The 25,705-nt window shown below is 39.0% G+C and overlaps 1 protein-coding gene across 6 annotated transcripts in view; it reads right to left on the reverse strand.

Annotated features, from left to right (window-relative positions):
* MEF2A (myocyte enhancer factor 2A) overlaps positions 1–25,705 on the reverse strand; it is a 102,899-nt gene that overhangs the window by 46,347 nt on the left and 30,847 nt on the right. For all 6 annotated transcript variants that reach the window (XM_045196633.3, XM_045196631.3, XM_045196630.3 and 3 more), the window contains one exon: positions 5,514–5,705. In XM_045196633.3, coding sequence (XP_045052568.1) covers positions 5,514–5,567 — 54 coding nt within the window. In that variant the 5' untranslated portion in view covers positions 5,568–5,705. The remainder of the gene's footprint in view (positions 1–5,513; positions 5,706–25,705) is intronic.

Genomic DNA, 25,705 nt, shown 5'->3' on the forward strand with positions numbered 1-25,705 from the left:
TTCCTCCCAGCCATCCTAACCCACCTAAAGCTGGGGCGAGCAGGGCAAAGCACTCGCAGCAAAGTGCGCAGTCCCCAGGCACAGGTCACTACAGACTGAGTCCTAATCACGGGACAACAGAACATTTCTGCGATCCCTGCACTGCATGACTAAGGGCCCATCACTGCAGTTCTTTTTACCTAGTGCATCATGCCTGGCTTTCAGCAAAAATTACAAGGCATACTAAAGGGCAAGAAACACAATCTGCAGACACAGAGCTAGCATTAGAAGCAGTGTCATATATGGCAGAAATGCTGGAATTATCAGACCAGCAATTCAAAATAACTATGGTTAACACGCCACAGGCTCCAATGGCGAAGCAGACAACATGCAGCAGCAGGTAAGCTGAGAGATGGGAATTCTAAAAAAATAACAATTTCAGATGCTGGCAATAAGAAATGCTGTAACATAAGTGAATTGTCTTTGATGGGTTCATTTGTAAGCTGGAAACTAATAAGGAAAGAATCTCTGAGCTTGAGGATATGTCAACAGAAACTGTGGATACTAGAAGAAAAGAGAAATAACAGAAGAAATATTTGAATCAGTAACATTGAGAATTTCCCCAAATTAATGTCAAGACACCAAACCACAGATCCAGGAAGCTCTAAAAACACCAAGCAGTATGAATGCAAACAACAAACAAACAACAAAAAAAAACCCCTTAAAACCCTAAAACGACACCAAAGCATATTACATATAAGCTATATAAAGTCAAAGATTTTTTTTTTAAATCTTGAATAAAGCCAGAGGGACAAAACATCTTATATACAGAAGTGTAAATATAGAATTACATCCAATTTCTCCTCAGAAACCATGCAATGAAGAAGAGTGTGTTTAACATGTTAAGGGGGGAAGCCTACTAACCTAAAATGCTGCATCTTGAGCAAATTACACTTCAAAAGAAATAAAGACTTTCCTAGACAAACAAAAATTGAGGAAATCCATGGCCAGTAGACCTGTTGTAAAAGAGATGTTGAAAGAAGTTGAGCGAGAAGGAAAATAATACAGACCAGAAACTCTGATCTACATGAAAGAAGTGTTGTTATTCTTCATTGACCTAACAGATTATTTCTAACAGTTTGTTCAAAATAATAGCACCAATGTATTAAAATGATTATAGCTTATATAATAGTGGACCAAATAACAGCAACAATACAAGGGATGGAAAGGAGGAATTAGGAGTACTTTGTTACTACAAGGTAGTTATACTACCTGTGAAGCTGTACAGTGTTATTTGAAAGTTGACTTGGATTAGTGGCAAATGAACATTGCAGAGTCTAGAGCAACCACTAAAAAGCGTAAAAAAGACTAACTGATATGCTAAGAAAGGAGAGAAAATGGAATCAGGATAATCACAACTACAACCACAAAAAGAATAAAAAGAGTGTAAGACAAAAATAAAAACAAAGAACAAGAGTAACAAACAGAACACAAACGTGGTACATACTAATGCAACTACATCAACGATCACTTTAAAAGTCAGTGTTCTGAATATGCTGATTAAAAAACAAAGATTGTCAGTGAATCAGAAAACAAAACCTAACAATACATGTTGTCCACAAGAAGCCCACTGTCAATATAAAGACACATACAGGGTAAAAGCAAAGGGAGAGAGAAAAATATCCTCTACTAACACTAATTCAAAAGAGAACCTAGGAAGCTGCATTAATTTCAGACAGAGCAGATTTCAGAGCAAGGAAAATTATCAGGAATAAAGAAGGGCACTCCATGATGACAAAGGGCTCAATTCTCCAGGAAGACATTAGCAATCCTTAAATCCTTAAAACGTATGAACCACACAACAGAGCGTCAAAGATCTGTGAGGTGAGGAGAAATAGACGAATTCATTACTACAGGGGGAGATTTCAATACCCTTCTACCAAAACTGTTGGAGAAAATCCGTAAGGACGTATATGATTGATACCTGCTTCATCCAACAACAACAAAACACACATTACTCTCGAGCTCACATGAAAACACTAAGACAGACCACATTTCGGGCCATAAAATGCAGCTTCACAAACTTAAAAGAATAGAAATCATACAACGTATGCTCTCAGATGACAATGGCATTAAACAAAAAAAATCAGTAACAGAAAGATAGCTGGAAAATCCCAAAATACTTGGAGATGAAGTAGCACACTTCTAAGTAACATAGAAATCAAAGAAGAAATCTCAAGAGAAATTAACTACTTTGAACTAAATTAAAATGAAAATACAACTTTTCAAAATTTGTGAGAAGCAATGAAAGCATAGCTTAGAGGAAATTGACAGCACTGAATGCACATATTGGCAAAGAAGAAAGACCTAAAACCAATAATTTAAGCCACCACCTTAAGAAATTTTTAAAAGAGTAAGTCAATCCAAAGAAAGCAGAAGAAAGAATGAGAGCAGAAATCAATAAAACTGAAAATAGGAAATCAATAGAGAAAAATCAACAAAACCAAGAACTGGTTATCTGGCTACCTCCCACCAGGGTAACTAAGAAAACAAGACACAGATTACTAATATCGCATATGAAAGAAGAGGCATCACAACTCGACTGCAGATCCCATGGATAATGAAATAGTAAAAACCACCTCTATGCCCATAGGTTTGATAGGCTAGATGAAAGAAACCAATTTCTTGAAAGACACAATCTGCCAAAACCCACAAGAAAAAAATAGGTCTATTCAGACTATTAATTGGATTCATAATTAACAACCTTCTAAACCAGAAAGCACCAGGCCCAGATGAGTTCCCTGGTGAATGCTAGCAAATGTTTAAAAATTATACCGATACTCTACAATCTTCCAGAAGACAGAACCAGTACTCCCATGTGCAGTTTTGCTTTACAAGGGCACCCGTGGTCAACTGTGGTCTGCAACTATTAAATGGGTACTTCAGGAATAAACAATTCATGTTTTAAACTGGGCGCCATTCTAAGGAGCAGAGTGAAGTCTCACGCTGCCCTGCCCGGGACTCGAACCTGTCCGGCACACCCACACTGTATATACCACTCACCTGCTGGTAATGTAGCAGTCCTCTCGTGTTCAAGTCACCCTTACTGCACTTAATAATCGCCCAATGCCCAACAGCGTGATGCTGGCAATTTGGGCACACCAAAGAGAGGCCGTGAAGCACTTCCTTTAAGTGAAGAGGTATGTGTGAATAGCAAGAAAACAGTGTGTATAAGGCTTTGGTGCTATCTGCAGTCCCAGGCATCCTCTGGGGGTTCTGGAGTGTGACAGCCAAGCATAAGGGGGAAGTACCGCACTGACTATAGCTTAAGGGAAGACCGTTCTGCCTAGAAGACTGGATATAACAAAGCTGGGTACAAAGCAGGAAAGCAATCCTTCAGAGTCTGTGTTTCTCTCAACTTTAAAGTTCTCTCTTTTCTTTTTAATTTTTACTGTATTTTTTCCATTACCACATATCCCCCTTATACGCCCTCCCCCCTGCAATGACCACGCTGTTGCAATTAGATGTTTACGGATGTCATGCAGAGATTTTCCTTCCAGACAGCATTTTTGTAAGACATCTACTTCTTATATGTAGCTGCTGAGCTACAGTGACAGACTCCATCTTTTTAACAGGGTCCTTTCCTTAACAAGTTCCATGACACAGCCGTCTTTTCCTGGTGCTCCACCCCGGCATCACGTCGAGTCCTTCCCCTGGTGGGTGCAATCTCTCCGTGCTGGTGACGAGAGGTCAGGGGCTCTTATGTGCTCTCCTACTTCAGTGCTCCTGTGTTACCCCTAACAAACCCTATTTTACAGGTGTCCCGCATGTACTCGTGAAGCAGGTGCCCATGCCTCCCCTACATGTCAAAATCCTCGGACCTGAGAAGGGAAATGTACTTGCAACCTCCCTGAGGATCATTCCTTTGGAATTAGGGTCTGGTTATCAGCCTTCCCTATTTTGTCAGCCTTGGTAATGAACCCTACTGTGTGAGCCTTCCACTTTAGCTAAGGAACCTCCATGAGCTGAGCAAGGGCCCTCATCAGTTCGGACTATGGGCAGCCCTCGCTGCTCCCGCTAATGTCTCTACCAGTTGCTCAGCTGAGTTTTGCCTCCAGTTATATCCACACGACCAGGTGAACTGCTCAGACTCTGCAGAACACGTCTTTAGTGCTGTTCCATTCCTTGTGAGCTTCCAGAAACCAGCTGTTCTTAAAAATTCTGATGGAGAGCTTTTCCAGAGAGAAACTCTCTCCCTCCTGCATATGCTTGAAATAGTTCACTTACAATAACCTGGGAAATTATTTCTCCTTTTTTCTTTAAACCGAGGGGTTGTCAGATTTCCCCTTAAAGGGCCAGAGAGTGAAGACTTTAGATCTCTGAGCCACATGGTCTCTGGGATAACTGACTACTCCACTAGTGGTTGTAGTGGAAAGCTGCCACAGACAGCACGTAAACGAATGGGCGGGGCAGGGCAGGGTGGTGGCGGCGCACTAGCAACGCATCATTCACAGAAGCAGGCAGCCAGCCTGTGGACCGTAGTTTCCAACCCACGCTTTAAACCCTTACAACTTCTGGTGTTTAGCGATGGGTAATCACGACTATCCTGAGCTGGTAAAGAGCTGGCTGACTTTGGTACTGAAACCACACGGGGTTGGCAAGGTAGGGTTACACAGTTCTGAGTACACAAAACACAGCGCTTATTCTTGCATTGTTTATTAATTATTGTATTGTTTGCCATACGAACTGTAAACCTACTTTTTCCAACCCTGTATGTAAATGGTTTAGAATATTTGTGATAGTAGGAGTTATAAGAAAATTCTCATCATTTGTTGGTTAACCAGACAATTCAACTGACCAGACACATCACTGATGGCTGTAGCTAACTTAGGTGTTACCTACTTGTGAAAACAGAGGTGATAATCTAAATTGATCAAGATATAGAAAACTAACAAGTGAATGTGCAGAACATGAAATGTATTATGATAAATCTACACAATGAATGCTAGTGGTAGGACTGCAGTGATTTTACTTTTCTTCTTTTTTGCCTATATTTTTTGCAATTGACACACATGATTTCTGAAATAAGTTTCTTTTTTTTAAATTCTTGTTTCCTTTTTCATTCAATTCTTCCTTTTTTTTTAAATTAAGATTTTATTTATTTATATTTAGAGAGGTGGGGAAGGGAGGGAGAAGGAGGGAGTGAAACATCAATGTATGGTTGCCTCTAGCACACGCCACACTGGGGAACTGGCCTGCAACCCAGGCATGTACCCTGACTGGGAATCAAACCAGTGATGCTTTGGTTCACAGGTCTGTGCTCAATCCACTGAGCTATACCAGCCAGGGCCAAAAGTTTCTTTAAAGCACATGATAAAAAGTCAAAACTTGCTGATTGCTAAAGTATTTAATTTACTCTAGAAATAAAAATACTGATTTGAAATTAAATTTAAGAAAAATGCAACCATTTTATTCTATACTCCTTTTAAAAAAAATTTACATCAACTAAATATACAAATTAAAATTTCATTTACCTGTCGGTTCCTTTCATCCATTATGCGTGTGATTTGTATTTTCTTCCGCCCCATTTTCAGTCACCTTTCCTTCCTTATATTCCAAATATTCAATTCAAAAATTAGTTTTCTTCAAAACTCTAATGCATCGTCCACAGCTTCTATTATTTCAGCTCCTAGTCCAAGGGCTACTGCTGAAATTTTCTGTAAGGTCTAAAAGAAAAAACAAATTAGAATATTTAAGTTCTATAAATTTGCAAATCATGAAAAGGTTATATAAATGTCAAGCCTGTTTTTATGCTGCACACTACTGTCAGCACTATTTGTCCAAATTTCTGGTTATGTAAAATTAGTAAATAAGTTGAAGTCTTGTTAATTTTACCCCTAAAATCATTGATGGATGATGTCAAAAAGTGGCAATGGGCACTATCAACACAGTAAAACAGCAACCCACAGAATGGGAGAAAATAACTGTAAGTCACATTATCTCATACAAGATTAATATCCAGAATATATTTAAAAACCCCTAATACTCAATAACAAAAGAATAAACTACTCAATTTAAAAAATAGGCAAAGGAGTTGACCAGACATTTCTCCAAAGATATGAAAATAAGCACATGAAAAGATGCTCAAAATCCCCGTCACTAACGCAAACCAAAACCACAATATGAAACCATTTCACACCCATCTGAATGGCTATTATCAAAACAAAACAAACAAAAACATGAAACAAGTGTTAACAGGGAGAAATCAGAACCCTTGGGCCTTGTTTTGGAAATGTAACATGGCAAAGTTGCCGTGGAAAACAGCATGGCGGTTATTTGAAAAAATATATATATATAGAATTACCATTTGACACAACAATTCCACTCCTGGGTATACACACACACAAAAATTAAAGTAACGACTCAAGTAACACATCTCTACACCTGCTGATAGGAGCATTATTCCCAACAGTCAAAAGGCGCAAGAAATTCAAATGTCCTCTGGCACATGACGAATGGAGAAGCAAAACAAACAAAACCTAGAGAACTATAGCATACACACACTATGAACACACAGTGGAATACCTTTCAGCCTGAGAAATGGAAACCCTATCACGTGCTATAACACAGCATGTGAATCTTGAAAGTATTATGCTAAGTAAAATAAGCCAGCCACAGAACAAATACTGTATAATTGCATTTATAGGAGGTACCTGGAGCAAATTCATAGAAACAGAAAAAGGGAAATGGTAGTTGCCAGGGACAGAAGGGAGGAAGGAATGGGAAATCGCTGCTTCAGGGGACAGAGTTTCAGGATGAGATGGTGAGAAAGTTCTGGAGACGGATGGTGGGGATCGCTGCACAGAAATGGGGAAGTACTTCATGCCACTGACCTGTACACTTAAAAATGGCTAAAATGGTAAATACTGTGTTATGTATATTTTGCCACAATTTCAAAATTTCAAAAAACACAAATACTCTAAAAAGTATGTATACTCTTAAAATAACTGAACGTTACAAATGTTATGCATACAAGGAGTTTTGGTAGAAACGGCAACATTTAAAACCTACCTTTAAAACTATAAAGCCTATCTTCAGCAAACACAGTTGGGAATTTTTTTTCCCCACAGAGAAAGTAAAATATCTTACCTAGGGGATAAAAATGAATCTCTCTAATTAAGTCCCCAAGGCCTATAACTGTATTCGGGCAACAATAATACAGTAAAAAAAATCAGTTAAAACTGAACTCTCGGCTGAAATTTTTTTGTATGTCATTTAAAGAAAGCCAGGAGCTAGAGCTTTACGAAGATCCCCAGTATGAGTTCTGCTGTCTTAATTGAACAGATTAACGCAGAGTCTAGCGCTCGGATCCAGGCCAGGTTACACTGATGCTGATACAGCTGTTCAGCCTTTTAAAATCGATTTTGCTTACTGTTTTAAAAAAAAACTTGTTGCTTAAGTATATAAATATTTTAGGAGCACGGACTTTAAACAGAAGGTGAACTTTCCATTCAACTTGGCCCTTGTTAAATCAACACCACTCTGAGTTTGTTCATCAAAACACACCATTTTGATGATTCTAGTAAATCAACTATATTTTTTCGAAAGCTACTAAAATAAATTTTCTAATAAAGTAACTGTATGATCAACAACGGAATGTTGTAAGTAAACAAACAGGTATCTATCAAGAGAAAATGATTCATTCTTTCTTTAAAAGAGAGGAAACTTAAGAATTCAATTTTGGACTTATTAAACTTGAAATGGTCATGGATCACACAACTGAAAATGTCAAATAGGAAGCTGATATAAAACTCAGAAATCAGAGCTAAAAATACACCACAGGGAGTCTTGGGCATCTCGATAATATTAATATTGTAGGAAAAATGTACCCATTTAGGAATAAAAATATAAAATGAAAAGAAAGCAAGAGCACCACGGAACAAAACATTTTGTCATTGTCTTTGAAGATAAATAGGCCAAAATCATCCTCTAGATATAAGGTTTTTAAACAATTTGGTCGACATTTTTTTAATGTTTTTTTCAAAAGAAATCTGAATTTCAGCTTCCCTTGAAAATTCCATTTCATTTTCAAAAATTCTAAGAAAATAGTAAGACAATGACAAAAATATGTGTATGGATGCTCTCACCCCAATGCAATAGAAATATGAAAACATAAAGGGCAAGTACTATGCAAGCACCCAGGGATAACTTGTTTATATAATAAAATATGGTAGCCAATAATAAGGCCTAAACACTTTACAAGTGTTCACAATGCATTTTTATGGGCAGGAAAATATATAATTCTAGCATGCTTTTAATAATTCTACTGATATAGCTGTGCAGCAACAAAAGATGGCACTGCATGCAGACTCATGCCACTGAAATTAATAACTTGTGGATGGTTTTTAAAATTACATTTACTTTTTCTAAAATAAGTGCCATTGCTGTGCTAAGGAGAAGAATTATTACAAACAGCAAAAACCCATGGCTGCCTTTAAAATCAAGAAGAAAAAGGAGGCCAGAAAGCATGAACTTTAAACATTACTAAAATGTCCCTTCTACAGGAGTGTTTTGTGCAATTTCCAGTTACTCTTTCTTCACAACTTGCTTGAATTTGAAAGCACTTTCCGACTGAGAAGGACTATTAGCAGTTGAGTGAAAAAACACCTAGCCCTAAAATAGTTGAATAACCTCTGGTATCTGACAATTTCAAAGTAAAAGAAACTTTTTTGGTAACAGGAAAATTGAAATTATACATGCTATATGTACCACAGGAGGCTAGAATGAAATACGTGTGCAAATATCTGTGGGAAAGTGATTCATTATTACTATTAACAATATATTTGCAAGCATGCCATGTTATTAACATTTACTTATTTTTTATATTTTTTTATTGTTGCCACTATCACAGATGTCTCCTTTCCCCAGCTCTACCCAGCCCCAATCCCACCTTCCCTCTGGCCATCACCATAGTGTACTCTGTGTCTAATCATCAGAGAGATGCAAACTAAAACCACAGTGAGATATGACGCACATCTGCCAGAGTGGCCATCACCAATAAACCCACAAACAACAAGTGCTGGCGAGGATGTGGAGAAAGGGGACCTTCGTGCACTGCTGGTGGGGATGCAGACTGGGCAGCCACTGTGGAAAGTAGTAAGGAGTTTCCTCAAAAAGCTAAGCATGGAACTGCCTTTTGACCCAGCGATTCCTCTTCTGGGAATCTATGCTAGGAATCTTGAAACACAAATTTGAAAGAATATATGCAACCTTATGTCCACAACAGTGTTACTGACAATAGCCAAGATGTGGAAACAGCCCGAGTGCTCAGCAGTGGGTGAGTGGATAAAAAAGCTGTGCTGCATTCACACATTGGAATACTACTAAGTGACTGTAAAAAAGAAGGAAATCTTATGTTGTGTTACAGCATGAATGGACCTGGAGGTTATTATGCTATGTGAAATTAGCCAGTCAGAGAAAGACAAATACCACATGCTCACACTTGTATGTGGAAAGCAATGAACAAAATAAACTGACAAACAAAACAGAAGCAGAGGCGTGGACACATGGGGCAGACTGACAGCTGTCAGAGGCCAGGGCTGAAGGGATTAGCCAAAGAACATATATGTTAGTAGTATTTATGACCAGAAAACAAAGTACTTTATTTACTGTGTGCATGCTAGTTCACACATTTACTTCCCTTGAAACAACATATGATACCTTTTTTGCATATGCAATAAAAATCAGAAAAAATTAAATGGAAAACATTATCTTGTAAATAATCCAATAAATGAATGTCAAATCAGTACGTAAAGTTATATATTTAAAAAGCAAGTTAAACACGAGATAAAAGTACTAACATATATTAGTAACATATTACATATTAATACATATAGCGTTTAAATTTATAGAGAGTTTACACACAGTTTAAATTTTTTCCTTAAGCTTAGCAGATACTTGACTTGATCTCGGCCTTTCTCCGTAAATAGTCTATCGACAAAAAGAAGGGGAAGAAAGAATGCGAGTCAATACTGTTCCATGACCCACTTTCACCTAAACCTTGTTCTTTACCACACTCCAATAAGATACTTGAAAAGTGCATCATCCTCTAATTTTCAACTTACCTAAGAAATCATTTTGTATTGTAACCTGTACCCTTTCAGCAAAGAAGAAACTGAAGTCCAAGGAAAAAAATGTGCCATCCAAACTCAGTTCGCTCGCTTGCTCGCACACCCAGGAACTTTCCTCCTGTGACGCAGCACGTGTTCCTTAACTTCACTCACACGCTCGCTTCGCAGTCTTACTCCTGATTCTGCACCAGTCTACGTCATCTTTCTCCGGACTGCCTTTTTCACTTTAATACATGTATGTAAATACTAAACTGTATTACTGCTGTAACAGAAAAATTAATGTAACTTGCCACAAATGCAAGATAGCCTTAAAGTAATAAAAACAATCAAATATGAAGTAAAATGGAAGCAAGAGAATTTTGGTATGTATATATGTATCATGGTATTGTTAGTTATAGTTTCCATGACTATATGGGGTAAATAGATACATATAACATGTATAGTATATGGCAACTACATATATACAGAGTAGGGTAAAAGTAGGTTTGCAGATATTCATATGGAAAAAATAAAATTAATAAATTATACAAGAACAAACTGTTTCACGTACAACTGTAAAACTACTTTTGCCCCACCCTGCCTTTATATAAACATATATAACATAATATGTACATAATCGTGTTAACTGTAAGTAACAATAAGTCAAATGGCCTGATCTGTAAAAATGCTTATTTAAACAATAACTCCCTTCGTAAGAATGAGATTACAAAAAATTAAAGAGGGATTCAGCTCCATTTTACTCAGGAAGACAACTCCAATTTTCAGTTTTAATGTAAACCAGATCAAAAACCCCCATCTCCTATGTGTGCTTAATCAGAAAAGGGAAAGATTGAGCAATGTTCTTTGACAGGGTTGAATTACTGAAAATTCGTTCCTAGTCAAAAAAGCAGGTAACTTTTGTCCAGCGAACTGCTGCCTCAAGATGGCTTCTGAAGCCCCTTCACAAATGCAGGCATACACCCGGCCGTTTTCAAACAGTGGTGGGAAATGGGGTCTCCCGTCATCCACTTCCTCCGTCCATTTGGGGAAAATGCTTTTTCAAAGCTTCTGTCAGGCCTTTCAAGTATCTTTTCACAATATTCAAAATACGTTCACTGCCGGTTCACCCCACAAGCACGTTCATAACCATCGACTCAGACAACGAACACATTTTCTCTCATTTATTAGTTGGTTGAATGGAAAAATGAAGTTTTTCGAGGGTCATGGTACCTAATAACAGCGAAACACTCACACACTTTACCTTCTCAAATCCGCACACCGTTTATGAGAGAGGCATTATTATTATTTTCATTTTCAGTCTGAGAAAACCAAAGCTCAGGCAATACATTTCACTCCCGCAAGGCCAGAGCTGATAAGAAACGGAGCCGGGCCTGTTCTAGACCCTTGAGCGGGGCTCTGTAACTCCTAAAGACACAGCTGCACTCTGCTGCCGCAGGAAGAGGAAGAAAGGAGCACCCTGCGTCAGTCTCCCTGCAGCAGACAGTGGCAGGCACCCCCTCCAAGCCCATCTCCAGCCCAGACCCACCACGGAAACCCTGTATCCCACTGTGGCAAAGGGTCACGGCGGGGAGAGAAGAAGCCAAAGACTTCCACCCACCACCACTCCCATAGCTTGGCTCCTCCCCTCCTCCTTGCTCCCATCCATATGGCCACGCCAGACGCGCTGCAATCGAGCTGCAGGTGGCTGCCTCCTCCTACTTGCCTGTACTTTGGGACATAGATATTCCTTGACCTACTATAATATTCTTGCACACGTTAAAAACGCATTGCTCTGAACACCTTGAGGGTAAATTGCATATATCAATCTTTAAAGTGTGAATTGCCTAAGAATGTGAATATTTTCTTATATAACTGAAGTACAATAATCAAATCCGGGAAATACATTGCCAATACAGTACTTTAAAGTGCAGGCCATACTCCAATTTGCCAGTTGTCCCAATAATGTTCTTTAAAGCACCCCCCGGACAGTACCACATTATCCAGGATCCCACACCACACGGAGCTGTCAGTCTCTTTAGTGTGCCTAAACGTAGAAACATTTCTTGGCCTTTGGCTTTCACGACATTGATATTGTGAAGAATACGAGCCAGTTTTTCTACACAATATTTCCCAATTTAGGTTTGTCTGATAGTTCCTCACATTTGAGGTCCCAGCAAGAACATTTGCATCCTTCTTACATTAGCACCTCCAGAGGCATTTGGTGTCCATCTACCTCTCACTAACAGGCATAAAATTCTTATTACAGTAGCAAGTAGATATAAAATGTATAAATGCTAGCCAATATTGCAGCTTTAACATCCTATGATTCTAATTAATATGTATAAAACCCTTCTAAAAGTGAAGTCTTTATCATTTGAAAATTACAACCTCTACTGAACAAAGATCAACTTTATCCTTGTGAATACCACACAGACAACATAAATCCTCATCAAAATGATGCCGTGTGAAGTGGAAGGATATCCAGTTATTAAAGACATCATTATTCGGGGAACAAAGGTTATGCTCGTCCAACTTTACTTCACTGCTCAGAGACGCATGGAGGAAAATTTCCCATCTGCGGATCAACAGAAAATCACCGGGAATAGTTGTTGTTAATAACACTTATCTGCATTAAACATTTTCCTAGGCCTTCATGTTACTTTATAATGCTTACTATTCAATAATTTACAAATAGACGTGCATCCCAGTCTCCTTCTATTCCACACAAATAAAATGCAGCCAGAGACACAGGAAGCCCACCCCAAGTGCCAGAGCTGGTAGGAAAAGAAGCGGGACAGATAAGGGCAACACCAAATAAAGTCTTACGCAGTTGTCATGCGGGCAAGGGTCTCGTGTCCAACAATATTATTAGAGAGAAGGACAATCCCTGAAAGGTAAAAACTTTGCACTTTTTCAAGATAATTAGATTTTCAGACACTAAGACAAGCAAGATCATAAAAACAAATACTTCTAATCAGTGAAAGTTGCTCTGTTTATCTGAAAAGGTATTTACTGACTTCAAATAGAGAAAAAATATATATTTCCAGTACAGCCAAGGATAAGGAGGAATATAGCATCAAGTGTTTCAGTGTTTAGTTATATGTAAAATACAGTAAATATATCAAAAGCACAGGAGACTTATACATTTCTATAAGAATAATCCAGCTCTACAGAGCATCCTAGGTTACAATCACTGTTTTCTATAGACAGACACAGAATGTAAAAAGACCACAGAACAAAATTCTTTACCCTGCTTCATTTTCCTAACACATCTATGGCCATGATAAACAGCAGGAAGACTCCTAACAGAATCCTGCCTTTCATTCCTAAATGAAATCAAGACAACTTATTCCTCATAGGGCCGATATTAATTTATACAATTAATTAACAACGAACAAATGCATCCTAAGAAATTCTGGTGTATTTCCATTCTATTCGACTGTGAGTCTCTAACCCCGGCACTGCCCCAGGATCCACTGTACAACTTCAGCTGAGGACACTAAAAAGCCTCAAGATAACATTGCTCCTATCCTAACAGAGAGAAAGAGCCAAACACTTTACAAGGCATAACTTTTCTTGAGCTTATCAAAAAGCTAAGGTTGCAAGGCAGCCATGTGGATGGAATTCCAAAGGCTGACAGGTTTCTCTGAGACTACAGGCTTCTACCACAAAAGCTGGTAAGAAGGAATCCATTCTTAAAGGCTGCATGGGCTGGCATGCGAGTCTAGGACCTCTGGAGTCCCCAGACACAGGGGACTGTGTTCTTCTCCATGGACCTGTCCCATGTGCTCGCACCGAAGACAGGGGCCAAACAAAAGATGTAGTGACACACAAACAAGTTTCTGCCCCCTTCCCAGGCGTCAGTTATTCACCAGATACACAAGTCTGGGGCCCAGTCACGTAAACGTCTCTCGCCCTTTGCTTTCAAATCTGTACACGAGAATAATGAATTTCACGTGAGATTTTGTGATGGTTCCTAAAAATACAGCACCTGTTCAGCACTTGGTGTAACAGGCGCTTAAAAATTATACTCATTATTAATACTCAGTTTATTTCAACTCCAAGTACCCATTTGTTGATCATAAAATTAATGAGGCCAGCATAGGCTTGGCTGCCACCTAGGGAATATCTAAAAGGCAAACATCAATTTTAAATTTTTGCAAATTTAATAAGATATTTACAGAAATTCATCAGATACTATAAACCTAAAAAAATTTACATTTATCGTAACAGAAAAAGCTGTTATATGGAAGAAGACTGATTCTATGAAAGGAAGAATCATCTTTTCATTTGCCTGGATTCAAAGTTCATGACGAGACACATCAGATTTTCACCAACAGCATTCACTCTTGTTAACATGTTTCAATAACATGTTTTAATGTTACACCATGGACATCATAGTAAGTGGACTGGATCTATTGACGGGATTCTTTATTGTCTGAGGGACTTTTTTTTCTTTTTTTTTTAAATTTTATTTTATATATTTATTGATTATGCTATTACAGTTGTCCCATTTCCGCCCCTTCACTCAACTCCATCCTGCCCACCCCCTCCCTCCCACATTCCCCCCCTATAGTTCATGTCCATGGGTCATACATGTAAGTTCTTTGGCTTCTACATTTCCTACACTATTCTTACCCTCCCCTGTCTGAGGGACTTCTGACTGCAGAGAGAAACACTTGTCATTCTCCATTCTTTTTTTAATGTTCATTTTCCTTGATGTATATATGTAATTTAAAAATAAGCATCAGTAGATACCTAGAAGACAGTTCACATTCCTTCGGTGTCAACAATGAAAACAAAAGATGAAACAGAAAATAAGATGGGATCTTTAGAAGCAATCCAGAGCAAAGAAGTCTACGATTAATTAATTGCATTTTTCCTCCCCCACAGGCATAAAGGCAGTCCAGGTCAGCCACACTCTGCCTCGGGACTGTGCTAGCAGGGAAGGAAAACTACATAAACTTAGACTGAAATGGCAGACCATGAGAACGCCAGAGAAGATAGAGAAGAGCGACCCAAGTTCACCGCCGCTGGAACCACCCTAACTCCGACCTTCTCGTCAGACAAGATGGTCAGACGCTGACTGCTCGGTCAGCCTCTCCGTCACTTGCAGCAGAAAGCACCCACCTGACTCATGCATGGCGGACAGTTTAAGAGCGGACTGTAATCTGTTCCCAAAAGGGTAAATAAATTACAGATCATTTTTAAATGGTTCAGGCAGGTTAGTTTCACACCACATCATAAACACTTTTCCATGATCTATCATTTTGTTCTATTTTTTTATTTTAGATGTAAGAGATGTACAAATGGTCGTAAGACCAAAATTTTCCAAGTCAAAATAGCAGATGATACATACAGAAAATGAAAATGCCTTGTAAATAAATATAAATCACATAGTGAAGCACATATATAGCCTTAAAAATGAAAGTTTCCTATGTGGCTCTAAAGAAAGGTATTTGATATCCTACAGGTACTCGGTACAGCACAGTCTTTACAAGAAATGGTAACTAATAACTGACCGTAACAAAGATAAAGTAGGAGACAGTAGAATAGTTTGTTGACTTAGCTACTCACTGCTCCCTAAAATTCTCAAGAACCTTACAAACTGCTTCAAAATTCTCACACATCCAGCCACCCAGCCAAAGTCGAGTATCTTTTCCAGACAGGCTCCGCTGGCCAAGTGAGACAGGGTTTCACCTTCACTGTGATAAGAACGCTCGTGGCCGCAGCTCAGACACCCAAAGAAACCTCAACCTCGAGTGACTTTACAGGCATTCAGTACCCGAAAGACGCTCCACCTCATCAACTCACAGCACAAAACAATGAAGGCAGACAGACCACAGGCGATTTTTCTTAAGACTGTGCCTCAGACTAGTCTTTGTGCAGAGGGCTCACTGAGGTAAACATTCTTTATCCCAAAGTCACATCCTGAAGAAGGAGCTATACTGTTAATACTAGGCTTAACTGCCTCTCACTGATATCCAGTAGGCAGTTCACAAGTACTGGTGACATAAAAGTCTTGAACTCTTATACCAAGAGAAGCCAATATTGAAAATACATTATGCTATGTTACCTCATTACATGAATTTTCAATTGTCCTCTCAAATTAAAAAGGAAACAAAGAAAATTAAATGACTGAATTGAGCAAAATCAAGACGCAGTCCTATAAAAATGCTAACAATTACCTACAGACTATAAAAAGCCATCGAATACATCAATATTGTGATTTTTGTCTCATTTCTTCAAAGACACTATAAAATAAACACGAATTTGCTAGATAATATCTTCCCATTTTCTCTCTTCTAAAACAAACAAAAATCTTTACTTTCTATACATATAAAAGCTACCTTTTATTTTTAAGTATTTCAATGTGTTTAGCTGTTTAACCTTGAAATTCAATGTACCACCTTAAACACTGACGATCTATAATTTATTTGTAAGAACAAGACTGTAGTTTGGTATATAACCATTAAATCCATCACGTTCCTCAAGGAAAAAGTTCTCATTTTTAGGTCAACACAGTTCTTATTTTTAAGTAATGGAATAGAAAATATACTCGCCTTAGAGTAAAAGAGCCCATTTTAAATCCTAGCTCTGCCATTAACTAGCCATTAAGGAAACTGACCAGGTCACCTAGGCCATCTGGGCCACAGTTTCTCCATTCTTAAAGCAGAGCAGACACCAAATACCTCACAGAACACGTAAATACTAAGGTAAATGAGAAAGCACACTAACGCACCTAAGGCACAAGCGCACACAGCACACGCGGCTCCCTCGAAGGTCAACAAATGCATTCTCGCTCAGTCACTCTCAGTCTAGTTTACTTGCTGGGTCAAATATCGCGGAGGAGTGGCATCTGCTAGTGGTTAAGAGGACAGGTGCTGCAGCCAGCCTGGCTGGGTTCAAACCTCAGCTCCACCCCTATTAATGGCTAACCTTAGTTACTTAGCTTCTCTAAGCTTCAGGTGCCATGTCTTAAAAACATCAGGATGATAATAATGCTCAGACATTTGTGAGAATTAAGAGAGATAACATAAAACCCTTAGTGTGGTATGCAGCACAAATAAGTTTACAAATGGTAAGAAAATCACAGCAGATGCATCCAAACTGCTGTGAAATGTGCATTAAAGACAAACACCAGGTATTTGGGTCACCAACCTACTGCAAAGGCCCTGGACACCACTTGGACACCAGAGCGAAATCACCAGCCTAACGGGCCCTGTATTTCCAACCACATTCTCAACTACTCACTCTGGGCATCCTACAGGTATTGCAAAATCCAACATTTTTTAAAACCAAACCTTTCCTGTATTGACACCTTTCCCCTGCCCAGTTTAAACATCCTACCTAGCCAAATCACTCCCATTTATAAAATCTCTGCTGAGTTTTATGACCACAAGAAGAAAGTCACTACAAGATTTGGTTCCCACTCACAGCATAGGACTCTCCTTCCCAAAACCACCACTGCCGCCCTAGCCTAGGCTTTGCAACAGTCCACTAACTGGTCTCAGTGGGCATTCGTATTTCTCTCCAATCCAATTTCCCCATTTTTGCTGGAGCAACTTTAAAATCCAAATACCGGCTCCTGGCTGGTGTGGCTCAGTGGACTGAGTGCCAGCCTATGAACCAAAGGGCCACTGGTTCGATTCCCAGTCAAGGAACGTGCCTGGGTTGCGGGCCAGGTCCCCAGTAGGGGACGCTCGAGAGGTAATTACATATTGATGTTTCCCTCTCAATCTCCCTCTTTTCCCTCCCATCTCTAAAAATAAATAAATAAAATCTTCAAAAAAATATCTTAAATATAAAATAAAATCCAAATACTGGAATGTCACCACTGTTCTTACAGCCCAAGCCCTGAATGTGACCTACAAAGTCCTGTCTAATCTTGTCTCTGCCCCTACCCACAGCCCTTATTCTCTGCCACTCTTCCTGTTGCTCAGTAAGCGTCAGGTACAGGCCTTTCTGTACTTGAAAGCTCCTGACTCCTTGCAGGGTCTTCACACACAAAATCGGCTGGCCCCCTCTTATGAGGTCTCACCCCAAATGCGGCGTCCCCTTACTAAGAGTCCTAGACATTCTGCATGTCTCAGTATTACCATTATTTCCTCCATGAAATGTTCCCTAACCCAACCTACATTAGGGCTCCTAACATACTTCAGAGCACACTCTGCTTCTCTTTTATGGCATTCATCACGACTGTAATGTAATTACTTGTACAATGAAATGTTTAATTTTCTCTCTCCCAACTCCCACCAAACTGTAAGCTCAGTGATGAAGAGGATCAAATCTATTGTATTTTTCCCTTGTAACTTGAGCGGCTACCAAAGGGCCTAACCAAAACAGAAGCTCAATAAATAGTTGCTTAGTTAATGAATGAAAGCAATTAATCACAGTCTAAGAAAGATTTCAGGCCCCGAACTCTGAAAACTCTCCGAGAGCCAACCTTTTGAAGGTTGTCCACTGTTCCTCATCAATGGAAAAGGGGAGGTAAGTAGCATTCCATCCAATCACCAGTATGCGCCGACAGCATGTGAGACGTTAGGGCATGCTATCTCATTTAACAGTCACAGGAACCTTATAAGGCAGTTAGCATTTGCTCCATTTCCTGGTGAAGGGACTGGGGGCCACAAGTACTATTCATGCAGCATCACACGAGGAGGCCGCATTGAAATTCTGGCTCTAATGCCAGGTTTCGCTGTAACAGCATAGCATCATCACTGGAGCTGTTTTTAATTCTTTTTTTTCAATTACAGTTAACATATGATATTGTACCAATTTCAGGTGTCCGGCACAGTGAGTAGACATTTATGTAACTTAGAGAGTGATCACCCTGGTAAATCCAGAACCCCACAGAGGTATTACTATATTCCCTATGCTACATACACTTCACATGCCTTGTTTTTTTATAACTGGCAATTTGTGCATCTTAATCTCCTCCCCTTTTTCACCCATCGCCCCCAACTCCCCTCCCATCCAGCCACCCATCAGAATGACCCCTGGAATTACTAAGCAGCAGCTGAAGAAAAGCTATCAGTCAAAAAGGTCACAGAGACATTTCTGGATGGACATGATCCATCACGAAATAAACTAAACTTCAAAATCTTCAAGAGCCATCCGACTCTCACTTAATGAGTCAACGCTACTTTTCAACAGCAGAGCACTAATGTAATTTCTATTAAATTGTACACGGATTCACAAAAGAAAGTGAAGATGTGAAAGGACCACAGCATTGCACTATGTCCTCCCCCGGTTCCATTGCCCCCAGAGGGCAAGTTATCGGAGGCTACAGTGGGCTGTCAAAATAGAAGGGCCACGGGCGGGTTTCAGCTAACTTAGAGAGTTCTGACTTAACAGGTCTCTATCTCCCAGCCCCTCCTATTATGCACAGCAGGGATGATGCCCTTCCCTGCCTATCAAGAGAATAGTTTCAAGTATCTGCAAAGGAACTCAGCTTGAACCTACTTCCCACTACTACTCTTGCTTTAAGATAACGTTAAAAAAAAAAAAAAAACCCATAAACAATAACATTCCTCCCAATCTCTATTATTGAAGAATTAAAATGACTAAAGTGATTCTTGACGAATCACAATTTCTGTATTACCCCCAGACTGGTCCTGAAAACAAAATGATGAGCGGGCATAGTTTAGACTGAGGTTCTCACAGACCCTGCTGCCTTTTACTATTTATGCACAAAACAATAATAAGTATATATTTCAAAAAATGGATCGATAAAACTCATTGATGGAATGCAGCAGCTCTCAATTTAAATGGATACTAGATTCAACTGAGGGGCTAAAACATTTATTTTGCATTCATGAACTTACTCTGGCCCCACAACGAAACTATTAAATCATAACTGAGACTAATGCCCCAGCAACAGTAATTTTTTAAAGCTCCACAGATTATGATGATGCACATCCCTAGCTCAGAGAAACTGTTTTATCACAACACCAGACTACTCATTCATTCAAACACTGGCTATGTGCAAGAGTGAAGTGACAAAAATCACATTTGTCAAGTCCTTGACTCATTTGTCAAGTCCTGATTGCGCTTGATACACACATTTATGTTCATTTCCACAAAGAAGTACTTTCTCTCCCTGTTCCTTGATTTACATGGGTTTTTTAGCCTTTTTCTTTTTCCCATATTTGATAAAGATACAAGAGTTTTATATCCCTCATATTCTTCTATAAGGAGAAAGAGGACAGTTTAAACACTCAAGGAAGGAAGGAGAACATACATTCTGGTTTACCTGGAACAGCCAGCTTTATGTCCACTCTGAGGGTGGACATAATTATTAGGCAAGGCCCCTCACTATCAGAATATCCTGGTTTGATAATAAATTGTATCAGAGGTCAATCTGTTTTCATTTCTATGTGAATTTCAAAAAGTTATAATTCACTTGTGCCATAAAAACTCATGTTTTTAAAGTATAAACATCACTGGGTTTGTCTTTTTACGATATTCACAAAGTTGTGCAACCATTCCCAGTATCTAATTCTAGAATATTTTCATCATCCCCCTAGAAAACTCAGTGCCCATTAGCAAGACATTTCCCATTCCACCCCTCCCAACTCCTGGCAATTACTAGTCTACCTTCTGTCTGTATGGGTTGGCCCAGTCAGGGCACTGTATGTATTAACTCTCATGAATAATGCTATGATTAACGGAACACAGGTTTCTGTGTGGGGATGTTTTCAGTTCTCCTAGGTATACAGTAGCCAGGGGCAGAACTGCTGCGTCTCATGGTGGCTGTACGTTTAACTTTCTGAGGAACTGCCAGACTGCTGTCCAAGGCATCAGAAACTTTTACATCCCCGCCAGCGCCATACAGCACAAGGGTTCCGATCTCTACACATCCTCACCAACGCTTGTTACTTTCTTTTATTACAGCCATCCTACTGGTGTGAAATGGTATCTCATGTGGTTTTCATTTGCATTTCCCTAATGATGTAAAACATTTTTTCATGTGCCTATCAGCCATTGGTATATCTTTGGAGAAAAGTTTATTCCCATCCTTTTGTTATTCATCGTTTCATTGTTAGGTTATAAAAGAGTTCTTTATATATTCTGGATACTAGACCCTTATCAGATGTGATTTGCAAATACATTCTCCTATTCGGCAGGCTGTGTATTCACTGTCTTGAGATAGCATCCCTGGAAGCATAGGGGTTTTTGATTTTGATAAAGGTCATTATGCCTATTTTCTTTGGCTGGTTGTGCTTTCAGTGTCACATCTAAGGACCCACTACCTAATGCGAGGTCACGAAGCTTTAACTAATATAATTTTAGCTCTTACATTGAAGTCTTCAATCTACTTTGAGCCAATTTTTGTATATAGTGTAAAGCAAAAAACGAACTTCACTCCTTTACATGTCAATATCTAGGTACCCCAGCACCACTTGTTTAAAGGGCTATTTCTCCCCAGTGAATGGTCTTGGCAACCTTGCCAAAAATCAACTGACCTTAAATGCAAGGGTTTATTTCTGGACTCTCAATTCTATGCCATTGATCTTTATGTTAGTCCCTTGTGCCAGTTCCACACACTGTCTTCACTGCTGCAGCTTTGCAGTAATTTCTAAGATCAGGAAGTGGCAGTCCTCAGCTTTATTTTTTTCAAAGGTTATTTTTTACCTATTTTGGGCTTTTTGAACTTCCATGTAAATTTTAGGATCAGCTTATCAATTTCTACAAAATTAAAAAAAACCCATCTAAGATGTTGCTATAGATTGCATTCAATGTTTGAGGAGTCATTCAATCATAATAATGTTAAGTATTCCCATCCATAAACACAGCATGCATTTGCATTTACTTAGGTCTTCATTTCCTTCAATGATGTTTTGTAGTTTTCAGTGTACAGGTGTCGCACCTCTCTTAAATTTATTCCCAATTATTTTATTCTTTTGTTGCTATAATAAATGGAACTGTTTTCTCAATTTTATTATAGAGTTCCCTAGTAGCATTCTATATGATTCTTTTTTTTCAATCCTCACCAAAGGACATGCTTTTTATTTATTTTGGAGAGAGAAGAAGGGGGAAAGAGAAAGACCCGCATGAGCTCCCACCAGGGATTGAACTCACAACCTAGGTTATGTGCCCTGACTGGGAACCGAATCTGCAACCTTTTGGTGTATGGGATGATGCTCCAACCAACTGAGCAACCCAGCCAGAGCTATATGATTCTTGATTTCAGAAACTTTCAATTATATTAAAAAAGTATTAGAAAAGTTTACTGCATTTGAGTATGAATCCCCTGGGTCATCTAATTACTATCTATTAGAAGGGGGAAAATATTATCCAATCAAGCAAGAAACTCTAAAGGCTATCCACTTTGCTAAAAGATCTCCTTGAAAAGTCAGAATCAAGCTATGTCAAATAATTTTAATCCCAATTTCAGTACCATATAGTGCAACATTACTCACACACAGACAGACACATGCACACGATTATGCACTATATTCCCTTATAAAATACACAAACAAAAAACCAATCAGACTATACATTCTCTTTGCCAAAGTTGAGGGAAACTATCTTTCTGTAAGTTGTAATGCAATCAGAGGTTCTTTGCCCTTACAGAATTATCTTTCAGTTACTTCTAATAAGAAACAGTCTTTCTTTGTTCCCTCTAAAATAGGTTGTTTCCATTAGTGTTTACCAAAAATTAAATCCAGGCAGAAATTCAAATGCTGAATTAATTTAAGACTATCATCAACTATTGTTTGATGGAAAATAACTAGAGATTTCATTTCGGCCAGAACTGTAGCCGACTTGTGCCTACTGCATCCAGTTACATATTTTTAAAACACAATGCTATGTTGTATGGACGCAATGATGGCTATTAGTCCCTACCTAAAGAAATGATTCAACAACCACCACAAAAATCCCTTTCCTTTGAATATAAATGCACTTTTGCTGTATATAACTTTCATAAAGAAACAAATGTTCAAACGTAATTTTATAAAGCCTACTTTTATAGTAGGTTGTTATAAATTTTAGGTAAAATTCAAAACGCTAGCATCTGATTCCAGAAAGACAGACAGCACTGAGCAAATAATCCTTAGTAACTAAAAACCCACTCAAAGCACTCTGGGCATCGTGACAGGTATTCTGAGCAGCACGACAACGCAAAGTCTACACCCCTATCAGAAGAGGGGCAAGAAATCATTTTGCCTGAAAGTCACTATGAACAAGAGTGGATGGAGGCTGAACCCTGCCCGTGGGTGTGGCGCCAAGAGAAGGCAAATGGGGGCTGAGAGCCAGCTTGTTCTCCCTCTCTGAGCCCCAGAAACCTAGCAGAGGCCAGCATCCACCTGAAACTGGGAGGGGGCCTTTGTCTATCTTTGCGAGGGCTAGCTGTGGCCTGGCTCTCACACCTCCAAAGGACTTGCACAAAAGCTAGGAAAACTGAAATACTGAATATCGGTGGATTTGCCTGGTATTTTGGAACGCCAAAATATCACCTCTCATCACGTGCTTATTCTATGAAATGTTTCAGGTAAAATCTAAAAACCGAAGTGGTTTAAATATGGCATCTTTCTGCCTGTACCTGGCTTTCTCTTGATTAGTAACAGGCGGTACATTTGTGTGTGCTTTGACCCTGTGTTTCAGATTCAGGGCACTTTAAAGCTGAATGCTAAAGATTAGAGGAAAGGCATAGCATGAAATGTTAAGAGCCTGTTCCAACTACAGAAATACATGTATGCCTTGTTTTATACAAAACGCAACACACTTCTAAAAATTATGTTGGTCACCAATATTGGTAACAAATCATCTTAAATTTGCTACAGAAGTTAACTAAATGTTACAGAAACTAGAAGCAACTTTTTAATGCCAGTATTACTCCCTTCATTTAACTGTACAGGTAGAATGAAGTTGTTTAGTTGTGCTTCCTTAAAGCAAGACATACCTTTATGTAAAAGTGATATAAAGTATTAATCATGTTAAATAATTCAAACTATTGACTAAAAAAGACATTACAAGTTCAAAATTTTTATCAGAATGACCAGTCTATACACTTTATATTTTCTTTCTAGGTATACCAATGACATGGCACATGATTTTTCAGTGACTCACTTTTACCTCAGTCGGTTAAGCAAGCACCCAGCTCGACCTCTGAGGAGGACTGAAGGGACCAAAGTTTCGCCATCCCAAATATGCCTTTCAGGATATTGATTTTATGCTGGTTATTAAGAAACAAAAGACTCAAAGACCCTCTGACCCTCCCCCTTACCTGCCTAAAGAAATTCAGAAAGAAGAACCTGATTCAGGAAGGGAATATTAGCAGCGTAGCCTTTTTGAATCAAGTGTGACACACAGGCAGGACCCAATCAGAGTCTGTTCTTAAACTCCCTGTGTCCCACTGGTGCTGGCTTGCCCAGCACGCATGTGCTTGCCACGATGTGCCCTGTCCCTGCTGCTGGTGTTATCACCTACTGCCCCCACGAAGCCCCAGACCCCTGCCCCATTTTCCTTTCTCCAAAATGGTTGTACACCTCAACTGCCCAATGCACACATGGGTCTAATCATTTTATGGCACCCTCACATGTACATCTGCAATAAATTTGGGGCATTTTCTCCTGTTAATTTGCCTCATGTTAATTGATTATTAGCCCAGCTAAAAGAACTCAGAGAAGCTGGGAGGAAGGTTATTTTCTGTGCCCCACAGGATATAACCATAGGGCACAGTGGGCTCCTTAGAGATAGGCACAGTGTTATTAAAATCATGATGAGAAAAGAGACTTTGTAAACTGCCCTTATTAAGACTACTACCCATCTACACATGACCTTTCATTACCAGGTTAATTACACCCACTTAACAGCAACGTCCAGTCTTCACATGGGCCACACAAGGGAAGTAGTGGACATAGCGAGGCGAGGTGTGGAAATGAAAGTGATGTTCCAGTCCTTCAGCACCACTAACAAGCTTTCAGCGTTAACACTCCCTCCCTGCAGAATGCGGACACTTATACCTACCCCAAGGGCTTTTCCGTTTGCCACGGCTTCGGGGTGGAGGGGAGCTCTGCCCATAGTTACATTATGTGCAGAAGATGCATCATCATGACCGGAAACCATCTCGGTTTTTACATTATGATTCAAATACCGTTTGCTAAAAACTTCTAACCTTTTATCACCCAAATTATATAAATGCTTCTCTAGGTCTAACCTTATCTTTATTTATAAAGATAAGTACAGATAAATAAATAGCCTTATCTTTATTTATAACGATAAACTTGACTTGGGGTTTACCATTATATTCAGAATCAGATTTCTAAATGACTACGAAAAGGAGCATAGAAAAAAGTATAGAAAATAAGCAAGCAATAAAATTAGAAAATGGCATATTTGGTGTTAATATATAATGTATACAAATATAAAATATAAACATTTTACCTGCTTAATTTGTGTATTTTTATCTTTATATAAGTTGAATTGCAAGTTATGAATTCTTCGTTTCTGGCTTTTTTTTGAGAAATGTATTTGATATTCACCTGTGTGAGTCTGCAGCAGTAGTTCACCTATTTTTATTACCTTATATGATTATATTACAATTTTAGGCGATTTTTATGAACAATGTATTATATTTGAAGCTATCACAAACACTGCTGCTACCAATC

This window comes from Desmodus rotundus, chromosome 10 (assembly GCF_022682495.2).
Source record: "Desmodus rotundus isolate HL8 chromosome 10, HLdesRot8A.1, whole genome shotgun sequence".
Lineage (NCBI taxonomy): Eukaryota > Metazoa > Chordata > Mammalia > Chiroptera > Phyllostomidae > Desmodus > Desmodus rotundus.